Below are 14,430 nucleotides of genomic sequence, written 5' to 3'. Positions count from 1 at the left end.
AACAAGTGCAGCACCAGAATCTCTCCTGCTCCATAGTGAGCAGACAGTCTTTGAGAGCGGCTCTCCAGGGTGCCTCGCTCCCCTTGTGCGTTGAGCATTTGAAGTGTTGCAATACCAAAATAGAGCAAACAGCTTGAAATGAAGCGACGGGGATTATTTTTTTTTTTTTTATAGGTACTGAGACACCAGTAAGTCACATGAACAAAAGATGAGAATGAAAACCACAGTGCCTACATGTGTATATGGGTTAGCAAAAAGTTGGAATTTGTGCTGCACTCCTCCCCGGGTCCACACTTCCAGAGAGCCGGGCGTGTTCCATTTGTAACTGAGAAGCATTTTAACAGTTGGAACTTCTCAAGTCTTTTTTAATTTTTTTTTTAGTTATTTTTTTTTCTGGGTGAAGCAAATGCCCAAGAATTCAAGTATGCCACTTTTTCTTTTTGTCTCTCAAATCCAGCTGGAAGCGTGCACACACACACACACACACACACTTCATGGTGATAAGAGTGACAAACGGGGGCCAGTGTGAAGTTAATGAGTTATTGATTGTTTACTCCCAGAGATAAAAAATCTGCCCTAACATTCTGTAACATCTGTATTAAAACACGAGAAGTCCTATTTACATAATTCAGCCCGGAAGCAAAGGCCAGCACAGCTCCCTGTTTGTCTTTGGGTCTAGGTAAGCTATGTGTGTGTGTGTGTGTGTCACATTATTTTCACTCTGCAGAATCATAATGTGTCTCAGACGTTTGATGTTTTTCACTTGAAATTCAATCTGCGTCCCTGGGGTGCACGAGCTTCAGTGTAACTGGTCTCCATCAAGGCTTCTGTCAGCATGCAGACTAATAAATTAAAGCAGCTAAAAACAACATATTAATACACAACTCAAAAAAACAAACAGAAAGAAAAAAAAGCATGAACTAAGTAAAATTTATAATTGAGGGTGTGGTTGGGGGTGGGGTGTGGGGGGGTATACACTGTCATGGAGCCAAATTATATGACAAACATCATAGTCCATGAGTGAGGCAACAAAAATACAAAACAGGGGAGGAGTTCAGCAGAGGTTCTCCTTCGTGGTAGCTAGTGAAGCACTCTGATGGTGGTGAGAGGGAATCTTCTCGCTGAGCACATTTCTACTGAGCTGTAACGGGTTGTTATCTCAATGTGATTGGAACAGTCAAGTACAGCCAACGGGCCGGTGAAGGGGTCGCAATCTGGGAGCCCAGGGAAGGACGCCTTCAAAGAAAGTGATTCTTCACAAAGTCCTTGTTTTCCTCGTGATGTCGCCGCCGCCGCCGCCACCGCGTTGGTTGCGTGTCTGAGTGGCGGTGCTTGTCCCCCCCCCCCCCACTCTTTTCGTCCTCCTCCTTCACTGCGGCGGCGTCTCTCCAACCATCTCGATGCCGTGCTGCTGGAGTTGTGCTCGGAGCAAAGCGTTCTCGTTCTTCAGCTCTTCAATCTTAAGAAGAAAAGAAGCAGAAAATTAAAAAATTTAAAAAAATCAACATTTACATTCCGGTGACGGCTGAATATAGGCTCTGAGTTAACAAACCAATCTGCTTCCTCCGTTCGATCCCGGGGATTAAAGAAGAGCGTATGAAGCCTTGTTCAAAGACACACCTGTCCACAATCAAGCGGATAATCACATCTTGATGAGGTCTGTCATCTCCTCCACATTCCTCTCGGGTGGATCCCGAATCCACCGCCTCCCAACCAGGAGACCGGGACACGGATCCTGAGCTTTGAGCATCAGAATAAGAATATATTGCAGAGTGCCTTGCAGGCCTGGGATTCAATAGGGAGACGCGCTCGCCTCAGAGCTGCAAGATCTCACAATACTTTCGAGTGCATTAGCATGCCGTCAGTTCTCACACAACCCCAGTGTATATTATTCCCACAGTCTCTCAAAGCACCGATTTCAGGTAACACTTCTCATTGTATGAGAGCCAACTCTTTGAACCTCTCTGTCAGGCTGTGATGATCAGCGGCTTCGGCTCAAGCCTCCGGGGTTTGTTGAGGAGAAATAAAGATGCATATGGGGCGAGGGGGATTTCAAGCCTCTGAGATTTGAGTGGAGAGATCTTGCAATGCACTCCAGAGCAGAGTAATCGATTCAGTGCAGTGACAATCTTCACAGACACATATGCAGACCACCACGGCTGCATTATTATGTGCAAATGTATTTATCTCCTCACAAACAGCTAAAAGGAAAGATTCTTCTTTGCCCATCTTTGAAGTCATAGAATAGTCACTCGCCACATTTGCGAGCCAGAGCAAAGGCTGATATTCATACCTGCTGCCTGCACAACTCATTGTCCACTTGTATCCTCTCCACTTCCTTCAGACTCTCCTGAAACCGCACGTTGCTTTGCCTCAGCTCACGGATGTAGTCGCAGGCTTTGGACAGGATGCCTCCTTTGCTCTGGAGGAACAGAGATTTTGTCACACACATGAAATGTTAAGGATTTAAAAACAGGAAACACGTATCTAGTAATTCCAGAAATCCTTATCTGTACACCGTTAAAAGTGTTTGCTGGAACTCATCTATGTAAGTAACGTGACAGCGTGTTCACAAAAATGGCAACTACGGCTGATCCTCCAGTTCTGGTTCCTGAGTCAAGCTCCATCGCACTTTGAATCGACAGGTGAACAGCTCTTTGTGGTGCAGCTTCAGGGTTCTGCAGACTGAGTCCTGCAGCAGGTCTGAACGCACCGCGGCTCAATTACTGCACGTCAATTTTACAGTTTCTTAGAAATATGTGCAACGAGCATCACCACAGGCCAAGAAAACAGTCTAATTCCAAACAGGCAGGTTTAGAAAGAGCACTGCACCAACTCAGGGAAACCTTAGCAGCCGTTAGGAGTCAAATAAAAAGCTCCTTACTGCTCCGGTCTTGGTGCTGTCGATATTGCAGTCTGGGATGATCTTGGAGAGGGTGACAATCCAGTTGTTGATCTTGTCTCTTCGCCGCCTCTCAACTGAGGGGAATAAAAGAGCAATAGATCAGCAAACATTGAAAAGAAAAGGATAAATGCAAGCCACATTTCTAGATTAATTACATTTTCAGATATTAGAGGTCATTTAAAAAAAAAAGAAAAGAAGAAGAGCCACGTTTTCATCTCCAGGATGTTGTCACTTCACTGACTGTAGCTACTGCAGGAGTTTGACAGCTGCACAGTAGCCTCTAGTGGCCAGACTGAAAGCAACACGTTGTTATCTGTTCCTATTAGAATATTTTGACAGGGCTTAGGCGAGCTCCACTTAGACGTTGCACCGCATTGTGTCGCACTGTCTGACTGAGTCAAAGCCACAATCACGGCTAATTACCCACCTTCATTATGTTGCGCTCTCCTTCTTTCGTCTCTCGGTGTTCGCGGTCCATCCATTTTCCTGCAGTCAGACGAAAATAAAACACTTTTCATGCACTACAGTGTCTCCTCCCTGTGCCCGGCATACAATCAGGCACCAATACAATCAAATCCAGCAATTTTGCCTAAACTAGTGCTTATTAGAAGATGTTTTTCAGTGCTACCTCTGTATTCTCTCGTCAGTGTCGAAGTGAGATTTAAAACGGAGCCTCGGACGCTGTGTGGTGCCTTTGGTACAATTACTGTAAAGTCACACAGCTATATGAGGCTGCATATTCAGTCCTGACACCCCTGAGGGCCTGAAGCCGGGCTTCTTTGACAGGAATACTGAGACCCAGCCGACCTCCTTATTCTTGTTGGCTGTCCATTTCCCAGGTGTGGCCCAGAGGGAGGACGTTGCTTTATTATGCTGTAAAATTACAACACTGGAGAGACAGAGCTGCTGTCCATTGGAGTGTGGGCGCTCGGCTAATGACACAACTGTCTCTTGTCTCTGTGTCTTCCCTGAGGTATTCTGTTAATTAAGTTCCTGAGCAGTGACAGGGAGACTTATCTAACAACCCAACTCGGCACAAGCAGACCAGTAACACACTCGCATTAAAGCATATATCTGTATTTCACTGGTTCCTCTGTCCCTCTAATGAAACAGACACTCACCAGTCATGCAAAAGAACAGACACACAAAAGTAATGTCTTTGTCTTGTCTTGATATATATATATGGCAAAGCAAATTAATCCAACCATTGTTTTCTGGATTTAGTTCTGGTAACTGGACCCTGTTCCCCACGTGGGATTAACATCCGATCCCAAGTGGACAGCTCAGCTCACACCTGTATTTAAAAATGCATCCTGAATGTGTCTCCTGTGACCACTTGTGATCAAAATCTCCGTTCTCAGATCTATATTCAAATAAACACCGAGTCACGTGTGTTTGAGAAAGAACAAATAATGTTTTTTATCTAGTCTGAGAATAGAGATGTGTGTGTTGTCAATGTGTTTGTGTCTGTGCCCAGGAACCATTATGTGGTTGTCTCTGTTGATTTTTTGGTGGAGGCCAAATACAAATTAACACATGATCATTGCCACATGAGTCCTCGACCACTTCCTGATGTGGTCTGGGAGATGGGATTTCAGGACGCATTGAGGATGCGTTCAAAAATCACATTGGAGCTCTGGTCTTCTGGTTTTATATCTTAAACCGTCCGACACTGAGAGAAAACTAACCAAACACAAACCAGACTGGCAGAGTTAGGAGCATGATCAAACCCAAGCTTAAATAAAAAAAAATTTAAATTCTGAACATGACCTAGGGTGAACGGGTCGGGTATACACACACTTTAGTTCGGACCTGTACCTAACATTTCCACTTGGGATGGGATATTAACACCAGGTCCTTGTTGTGTGAAGTTGATAAACACCCTGTGAGGTCATCCTCTGTCCTCGTCTGTCCCTGCACGACAAATCTTTACTCTACAGCGGCAGAATTTGTGAGGCATCAACACAACTCCGCTGCTTGATATCTTCGTTTCAGACATTTACTCAAGCCAAACTGCAGTCTCTCCTGTATCTCAAGACATCTTAATGGGATTTCAGCTGTATAATGGATTCAGCCCAGCAGTACTCTTCGGCAGAACATTACGAAAATTTGTATGAATAACGTACAGGCCCAGAAATGTTCCTTCCTACTTTCACAACTTATAGAGACAGACTTCAAATAAGTGCTCCTGAGCGCTTTAACCAAAGACATCCAGAAAATGATCAGAACACAATCCCCACTGCCGAAGCACTTTATCCATACAATTTAAAAAGTGGATATATTAGAGGACTAAGTTGTACCCTCTTAAATTGATCTTTGAAAAGAGAAATGCAATTTCACTATCACTGCCGCCCCCACCCGTTATTATACTTTAGTATTACACCAAGCCTGGGCCTGAACAATGAACCAGTGAAGTGTATATCGAGATACAAGGGACCGCAGATTGGGCTTGTAATTCTCTCAGTGGATCATATTAACCAATTTTGGTTGAAATCATGGACTTCATACAAAGATGGACGACATGACAGCTCCTACAAAAGGTGAAGCCAAAGCACCTCAAATGAAGCCTGCTGGTTGGCTGGCTGCAGTATAGGTCATTAACTCCACGTCCTCCATGTTAGTGGATGGGACATGGCCCAAACAAAAAAAAAAAAGATTGTTCCTGTCATTTTGTTAGTGCTTATCACACTGATGTATGTTCAAGAGTTTGTTTTTTTCCAGTAAATCTGTTTTTAATGTATTCAATGCTATAAAAAGAGGGTGAAGCATCATGGTTGACAGCTGAGACTGATTCTCAATTGGCCGAGTGCTTCTATGAGCGGGACCTCGATGCCGCGGATCTGTGACCCTGGCCACGCATGCCAAGATTGCAGCGTTTGGATCCAGGATATTTGAGCTTCGTTTTCCGGATAGTTGAAGGAAGTGGAGATGCATCGTCCATCTTGACATACAGCCTAAATTCATTTGTCCAAACATTCCTTTCCTTTCAAACCTCAAATACTAACTCGTTCCAAACTGGGCTAAATGAGAACAAAACTCAGAAAAGTACAACAGAGGACACTTTGACAATTATACTAAAATAAAAGTGTCTAGCGAGCCATTTGTTTCCAGATGGAGAACAATGACCTAATTTTCCAAGTCCTAATGGAAAAGGATGTTTGCCACGAGCACGACTAACAACAATGGATTGGGGTCAGCACTGAAGAAACGATACATCTGTGTCTCACACATCAAGAGTAGGGGGAGAATCACCAGGGACATGTGGGAAGGGAGTGGAGAGCAGAGGTTGTGTGTGTGTGTGTGTGTGTGTGTGTGTGTGTGTGTGTGTGTGTGTGTGTGTGTGTTCTCTCTTCTTGTGATCTAATTTGATTTGTTCATTTACTGTAAAGAGTGTGGGAGAAATGTTGAATCTGTCCTCACCAGTCTAAACCTTCATGTTGCAGCAGCTCGTTTTCACCTCTGCGGATGGAAGTTTTCATTCATTTCACTCACATTTCAAAAGATAATGTCACTGTTCATTAGTTTACACATTAGTTTACTCGAGAGCCTTGTGTGTTAATCATCGACTATTCATGAAAGAGACAATAAACAGAAATAAACATATTGCATTGTGAGGGATAAGAAAAAAAAAAACACAGAACATTTCAACACAGTAGCACAGTTATACAATGAAGCTTGCTCTTTATGCTTGACTGGAAAGTAGTTTTGTTGTACAATGTGAACATCAAAAAACTAAAGTGCTGCTGCCAATTTCAAGGCAAGAACTCCCCATAACTCTGCCCACAACAAAGCAGCTTAAATCTTTGAGAAAGTTCGTAAAAATCACATGAGCACAGGAGCAGAGAAAATCCTTGTTGTCAAACCATGTACTCTACACTGAGCTGACAAACAATAAATGAAAGCCAGGGAGTGTTTGTAGGCTGGTGTGATTCCCACTTGTGTTTTCTTTAACTAATGGCCACTGTGAAAAGGTAAAAGAAAGGTTATATGCTCTCTACAGAATCACAAGTTAAAGCTGAAGAATAAGCCTGGTAGAAAGCGGAGGAATAGTCACTTCGCTCCTTGCTAACTCAATTTGACAATAAGTCATGTGCTCGTTTTGAATGACCAAACGAGTTAGTGGCTACGCTTGGCTTTTACATGAGAAAAACACAGCTACACGCTATTTAAAGCCCCTTTTACACCCACAGACATCTTTCTTTTGTCCGCAATGGGAAAGATTCATTGGGCATTCACTGTAAAATGACTCTGAAATAGACAAAGGTTTTTAAATTGGCACAGGCTCTGATAGAAACATGACACTTGGGTATACGCGCTAATTTGGCCAGGCAGAGAGGAGAGAGAGCGCCTCGGTTGTCGCTGCGGAAAAGAGAGAAAGGCAAACTCCACTACTGGCAATGGGAAAGGAGTCAAGGTCTCACTGTTTTAGCAGGGTTAGCCATTTTATAAAAACCCACTTATAACTATTAATTTAGGTGTAAAGGATGTACAAGAAACACGAATCCTTTAGCCTTATGATCCGTGTGAACCAATGTGTTTTCAGTACAAACGTGCACGCTGAAAACAAAATAAACCATCATTATCAGAAGAAGTATCCGGCCAGCCTGGTATCACGCAATTAAAATGACAACACAGTTTGTCTTTGCTCAGGTGAGCCTGCTGATTATCTTAATAACAGCAATCACCAGCGTGTGGCTAACAGTCGGAGAGAGTGTGAGATGGATTCCTTTCTGACGCCTGATTATAATGATCCATGTGGTGAGTTTCGCCATGAAACAGCAGACAAGGGTTTTGGAGTAGAGGAAGAAAACAGGCGAGTCGTGGTGTGACTAAAATGAACTCTTGATAAAGGATGGTATGAACAAAAAAAAAGATCAACCTTCACGGTGAACTCAGGAGGGATGAGGAAGACTCCCTGGGGAGAAACAGTCTGGAGTAAAAGAATAACAACTGCAGTAGCACTTGTGTTGTATACATTTAGCCGATTTGTAGGTTGGAAAGACCTGGAAGATATTCTCTGTTCGCAAGTCCACACAAAACCCGTCTCCTGAAACTAAAGAAGAACTTTATGGTGTATACACCACTGCTAGAAATTGCAAACCTAACGCATATGCCAGCAATTCTACTTCTCCAGCCTCCTCCTGCCTTAGCATTTAGGTTCATGTGAATTTTTACGAGCTTTGTTCACTCAATATCTGGGGATGTTTTTTTAAATGTTGTGTAGAGTGGAGTTTCTTGAACTGAAATGAAGCCACACTATCAAACTCAAACGTAGACTATTGCTGCAATAAATGGTTAAAGCCTTGAAGAGTTGATACTTACGCAGGGAAGGACTGTGTGCGTGGGGCAATGTTTCGTTGCACTCCTGCCTGAATGGCATCAGGTGGGGTCATCATCACGTAGAACTGACCTGTGGCTGTGAAAAGCACAGGAGTCATTAGGTTAGCGACGGGGATAGAGGCAGAGGGGCAACCTGGCAGGAAAGACTGGGTCTTGTTGCCTCAATAGAATATCAAACAAGAGTGTGTTTACTGTAAAGAAGACTGAAAAGAAAAAGAAAGCAAAATCCACATGGTCATACACAATGCTTTAATTTCTCTCCTGTACAATGAACACTCAGATGGAATAAAAGACAGGACTCCAAAACCAAACCTAACAAAATTTGACTGAGATAGAAATGCACATACTCCACACTCAGGGGTGCAGACAGCGTCTGTTTCAGTGCTGCTGCGACGCCTGCAAGACAAAAACACCAGGACACTAACACCAGATGGCCAACCTGACCTGGCTAGACGAAGAAAAAAAAACACAGCAACACAATTTACTGCTAATTCATAGACGGAATAAATCTGCTAAAAAAAGAAAAAGTTCCAAAACCTTCGCTGTCAAATAAAATGACTTTTTCTTTTTTTACTTTCTCAGAGAGTTTTCTTCAAAGAAAGAATCAGAAATAAAAACTGTATCTATTAGTAATAATACAAATCTGATTAAGAGATATCATTACAAAATCTTGGAGAAAATGTAATTACAAAAATCAGATTACATTCTCAGATCAAACAGTCTCTTGTTTAAGTCATAACTTATTTGGGATTTTCTCCCGTTTCTCCTCCTTAATGCTGCAAAATACGAAGGTCAAACTCTTCCCCCATCCAGGGTCCAGTCCTGCCAGAGTGCGTTTCATGGACTGAGCCCACTGTGCTACCCTTCACAATCCCTCACCTCACAGGAGACGTCAGCTTGCAAAGCACTCTCCACCTCCGCCCTGCAGTGCACTCCTCAGCCGGTGCTGTAAGTCATGCCTGCTTAAACTGCCCGAGGCTCAGAGAGGTGAGAGAGAGAGAGACAGCAGCCCACTTCCCCCTGCAAGGCCCTGGCTTTAACAGTGACCCACAGCAAAGTAACCTCAGCCTTCATCCTGCCTCTGTGGCGTGACCAGGCAGCCGCTCGCAACACCCAGAAGAAAAACAACTGCATTTCCCCAGTGGAATCAGATAGATCAGTCCAGCGTGTTTGGCCGAGCACTTTTCCACATCTCGATGTTTTAAGACGCAACAACACACGTCAAGCTTGTTACCTCCGACATCAGAATGTCTCAACACCCCTGCTGTCATCTGGTCTCACTTTGAAGGGACCTAAACCCAGCTGGTAACAGCGGCTTCCTGCTGCTGTACCTAGAGTCTGTCATACAAGTTCTAACAGAGGTGAGTCAATTGATACGGCCGCAAGGGTGTCAGACTTCTGTGGGTGTGTCATGTGATTCTAGAGGACACAGCGCTCTGCGAGGGAGACAGGGTGTGTGGATCAGTGTGTTAGCCTAACAAGACGTTAAGTAATCGATTAGGGATGAAATCCATGGAACATTTAACTTGCTTAAGGGGGAATTTAACTAATAAAAAACCCTGATGATTTGGAGAGAATCAATGATTTTGAATAACTCGTGACTGTGTCTTTTGAGTACGACTTAACTGTATTCTTCGCTTGGTTCATGTTGCTAAAATGGATGAAAAGCAGATGTGAGCTTCATAACTAACAGGAAGTGTCTGTGCTTTATTATTATGACATGCTATAGAGCTGTGTGCTGATATGTGGGGGACATTTGTGTAAAAGAAAAATATTGTTTTTTGGGACCATCTCTGCTTTAATCTGTGTATGATAAACACACTCACTGTTTCCTTGTTGGATCTCACATTCATACCTTTTCATACCTCACACCTCACAGCCAACAGGGAGATAGAAAGCAGAAACAATGGGTGAAGAATTACAAGTTACATTCATAACCCCACATCAGGCACGACACCATCCCTCATGCAATCTGGAGAGGGAGAGGCCTGCAGTGTCCACCTCCTCTAAAACCACTAACATCCACCATTTCAACTGCAGCCGTCCGCTAGATCAAGATCTTACTGAATAATACAGAACAAGCAGATGCTGGCTGTGTACAACAGAACCTCAGAGCTTCGTTCTCCAGCTCAACCGAACCCAGACCGATCTCCTCTGGATCACCAGCATAAAATCCAACAGTTAGAGCAGCAAGAAGACAACATTGGCAGAAAAGAGGAAGAGCAGAGGAGTGTGTGACATGTGACATGAAGCAAACCCTTAATATGATAAGTGTAACTAACCTAATTTCAGATGATATATGACTTGTGCTGTTTAAAAACTGACACAGAGAGCATTATTTAAAAATGTGTCTGACATATTCCTGAGCAAGGAATCTGTTAAAAATAGGAATGTCTTTAATTATAAAAAAAGTTTAATATAAGCAAGATCTAAATATATGTAATTAAAAGTGAATGGTGCACTGTTTGGGGGACAAATTAGTATTCAGCAAAAAGAGCAACTTCGTATTAAATGTTTAGTACGGCCTTAGTTTCTTTCCCATCAGCCAGAACTGTGGGGAACATGGTTCAATTACAGCTGCAGAAAAAAAGGGCTGATGCTCAGTTTGTCACTTAAAATAACGGCTAAATTATCCCCGCAGCAGCACTACTGCGAGCTTCAACCCAAATTAAGTGTGAGAAGCGACTCACCCCCTGCCTGTGTGAGTGTAGGGTCCGCGGCGGTCTGCACAGACACAGTCCCATCGCTCACCGCGGTGGCGGGGAAGTAAGCGAAGCGCGTCTCCCCTCCCACCGCCTCTCCTGCTGGGCTTCCTCCATTACTGAAAGGGTTTTGGATCACAGCCTGCGACAGATAAGAAGAGAAACAGAAAAGAGCTTGAACAAGTAGCAATGGAGCCGTCGCAGCAGGTAAACGCACACCTCAGTCTCCGTCAGACTCAATCCCGTTACCCCCCCCCCAGACCCCCAAGCAATACACAGTGCAGTTTGACAGCTGGGATAAAAGGAGGGAAAAAGAAGTGGCAGTGATCTTTATAGAAGAGATAACAACAAAGTTAGTCAAGACATCAGTATGCTTCAAATGAAGACATTTGTTCTGTTCTTCCACTGAAAACAAATGCATGTTTTTAATCTAAAAACATGTTCTAAATCTGGCTCTGGCTGTTTTAATAACTACTGCCACTGCAGCTTATTTAAAAATAACTCTGCAACAGCATCTCAGGTCTCTGAGTCGTTCAGCTTCAGGCAGATGCAGGCACATGCTTCACTGATAACAACACTCAGCTAGTTTAACGAGCTCTGAGGAACAAAGTCCATTGCAACTTTAATCAAAATACAGAAACTGAATGTCTCGGCCACATATTTGTAGTAGTGTCTGCAAACATTGGCGTTGTATGGCACGAATGACATCAGACTGTGCCTGCAGATGCAAAACGTGTTGGTGGGGTTCATGTAATGAGTCTTTTCAGGAAGATTCTTGGAAATATAAAACTGGAATACCAAAAGCCTCCCTGCTAAAAATGTGGAAGAAGACTGGAGTTAGTCTTTAAAACAGCGACCTCTATTTGATTAGTAAAAAAGAGAGAGACCGCGTTACCTGAGCAACAGCCTGAGGAGCCCCAGCGAAGGCAGCTGTTGAGACGACGCTCACTGCTCCACCCCCATCGTCTCGACCCTCGAGGTGCTGGTCAGTCACCTGAACAACTCGATACGTCACCTGCAGTATGGGACAAGACACAAATAAAAGAGAGACCTAGAGGGGAAAAAACAACAACCGCAGCCCTATGGCAGAAGTAACAGGCTCCAATCCAAACAACCTTACCTGACTTGTAGATTTGTTTATCATCTCTAGAGCTTCAGTTCAGCCGTGTATCTGACTCTATAATCCAAATCTCTGCAGTGCATCGCTCTCACCATCCCACATTGTGCTTGTGCATCAGAATGTGCCTGATTCAATTTGAACAAGTCGAGAAAATTAGCTTGTTTGTTCCAAGAATTGGTATTTGTTTCCATCCATCATGTGACTCTCCTCCTGACTGACATGTGACAGCAGCCTCATGCCAATCCTCTAGCGGACTGGAATCACATGATCGCTCAGACTAGCACGCCAAATGAGCCACACGGATCACTGACTTAATTCCCTCCAAGTGCAAATCATCCATATAAGGATAAGACAACTTGAGTATCACAATACTTTCCCCAAGTTGTGTTAATTTGCGTCACTGTCCCATTGCCCATCGATGGACTTTTGATGCCGTGACGAGCAGATAGGTGCGATAGGACGTAGCAAAGGAGACACTTTTGACCAAAAGATCATCAATCCATCATGTGACGAGCAAAAGCACTGATTCATACCTTCGGGCAATTAAAAACTCGCCATCCTCCTGACTCGTCTTTGGAAAAAAGGGGAGGGGAGTTGACGCACTTGGCGAAAAACACACAACAACACGACAACATGCAGCCGTACACAGGAAACACTGTTCGTGAGACAGCTTTTCACACTGCGAGTACTTACACCACAACACTCAGCGTGACACCGCCTAAATCACAATGAGCATTCTGAATAATGAATACATACATGCGGCGCAAAGTGATGTTTACTGAAAATCATAACGTCTCCTGCTGTCACATTGCACTTTCATCCCCACTTATCAATATTTAACGTGACACACTGCAAGTTCCTCATTACCTCCCTGCACATGCACTTTCTGTCAGCATGACACTGGAAGTAAATCTGGAAAGCGCTTGTTTGTGTTGCGAGGGCCGAACTGGTGGGTTCTCATCCTAAAACATGTGACAGCTGACAATCCCAAGCTCCTGTCATCGTTTACACTCACCTGCCCGCTCTCCGTGCGGAACTGATATTGTATGTTGTGGTCACCAAATGCTGCAGCCTGCTGAACACTGGCTATCGTCACCGTCTGCTCGTCTCCTGTTCCGTCTCAAGGGGAAAAAGAAAAGGGGACAGAGAAGCAAGTTGTGAGAGTGGAAAAGGAGGGAAAAGCTAATAGAAGACAGATCGAATAAGCCCTGGGAGCCTTGTGGAGAACAACATCACCCAGACACAAGCTGTATTACACCTCTAAACCCCCCAATGAGGCCGTTTACAGATGTGGTGTGACCAGATGTGGTCGCAGGAGCCAGATGTTGCCAATGACAGCTCGCTGTGTAAACTCTCACCTTCAGATACGTGCACCACTTCTTCGTCCTGCTTGTCTTGGCTGCAAAAACAAATGCACGCATGAGTGAATCAAGCGGCTGATCTTCTCAAGTACAAAACATGAAAGAGCATACAACTTTGACTCAGCTAAACAAACACAAAAAGGTTGAAAACAGGCAACAAACGATGTAAAACACACAGCAACGCTCCTGTCCTCAGGTTACCCACAGAGTTGTATTTGCTTTAATGGCTAGCTGAAGCTAACTTTAGCTGTGCCGCTGTTTATAAGCTAATTATAACCGTGTATTTCACGTAGGTTTTACCGCGCTACAGCCGATACCTCCCAGGCTAATCCCACTCCTCTCGCTAACCGGTCTCCACAGTCTTCACAGTTTGACAGCAGCTTGCTTCACATCGGGAACCCGCACTCCGCCGCCCGCTAAACTAGCTCTCTTCCCCAAATAGCATGTCGCGGCTAGCCACCCTTGCGTTAGCCATCTTAGCCCAGAGTGTAGGTTACCTTGCGGTGTCCAGACTCTGTTCGAGCATATCCATCAGGGTTACGGTAAAAAGTGCTATTCGGTGTCACAGACGGAGATGGAAGTGCTGATCACGGGAACAAACACTCGGGTCATGTGAGAGAGACGGCCCAGGACACGTGAGGTATCGCTCGGTGTCGGAGTCAAAATGGAGGCCGCTGCTTGCTGCTGCCGCGGGGCGATGAGAGGTGACTGCGATCAGCTGCGGGAGCTGCGGCTCAGGGAGCAGCTGTTTGTCTGTTTAGAACCAGGAGCACAACACTAACAACACGAACAACACAAAACACACGTCCTGGTAAAGTCATGGGTGTGTGTGTGTGTGTGATGGTGGTGAGCAGCTGCGGAGAGAAACAGGAGGAGGAGAAGAGTTTCAAACAGAGGAAGGAGAATTCAAAAACAATGTGTATATTTGATGGGTATTCTTTTTAGAAATATTCAGTAAAAACTTGCAAAGAGGGTCCTTTTCTTACCTGGGGTATTTGCAGT

At 44.3% G+C, this 14,430-nt stretch overlaps 1 protein-coding gene across 4 annotated transcripts in view; it reads right to left on the bottom strand.

Moving 5' to 3' along the window:
• LOC128450162 (upstream stimulatory factor 2) overlaps positions 1-14,321 on the bottom strand; it is a 15,078-nt gene extending 757 nt beyond the window's left edge. Inside the window, exons 1-11 of one of the 4 annotated variants that reach the window (XM_053433670.1) lie at positions 13,926-14,321; positions 13,426-13,466; positions 13,083-13,177; positions 11,843-11,962; positions 10,936-11,089; positions 8,228-8,321; positions 6,326-6,364; positions 3,333-3,391; positions 2,885-2,979; positions 2,294-2,422; positions 1-1,459 (exon numbers count right to left, since the gene is read on the bottom strand). The exon at positions 1-1,459 is cut by the window's left edge and continues 757 nt beyond it. In XM_053433670.1, the coding sequence (XP_053289645.1) occupies positions 1,370-1,459; positions 2,294-2,422; positions 2,885-2,979; positions 3,333-3,391; positions 6,326-6,364; positions 8,228-8,321; positions 10,936-11,089; positions 11,843-11,962; positions 13,083-13,177; positions 13,426-13,466; positions 13,926-13,960 (951 nt within the window). In that variant the 5' untranslated portion in view covers positions 13,961-14,321 and the 3' untranslated portion in view covers positions 1-1,369. Of the gene's footprint in view, positions 1,460-2,293; positions 2,423-2,884; positions 2,980-3,332; positions 3,392-6,325; positions 6,365-8,227; positions 8,322-10,935; positions 11,090-11,842; positions 11,963-12,067; positions 13,052-13,082; positions 13,187-13,425; positions 13,467-13,925 lie in introns of those variants that run through there. The other 3 variants (XM_053433668.1, XM_053433671.1, XM_053433672.1) reach the window with 3 other exon arrangements.
• Positions 14,322-14,430: the final 109 nt, after the last annotated feature.

This window comes from Pleuronectes platessa, chromosome 10, assembly GCF_947347685.1.
Source record: "Pleuronectes platessa chromosome 10, fPlePla1.1, whole genome shotgun sequence".
NCBI classification, from domain to species: domain Eukaryota; kingdom Metazoa; phylum Chordata; class Actinopteri; order Pleuronectiformes; family Pleuronectidae; genus Pleuronectes; species Pleuronectes platessa.
Note: the sequence above shows the minus strand (reverse complement) of the source record. Positions and strands in the feature narration are given on the sequence as shown.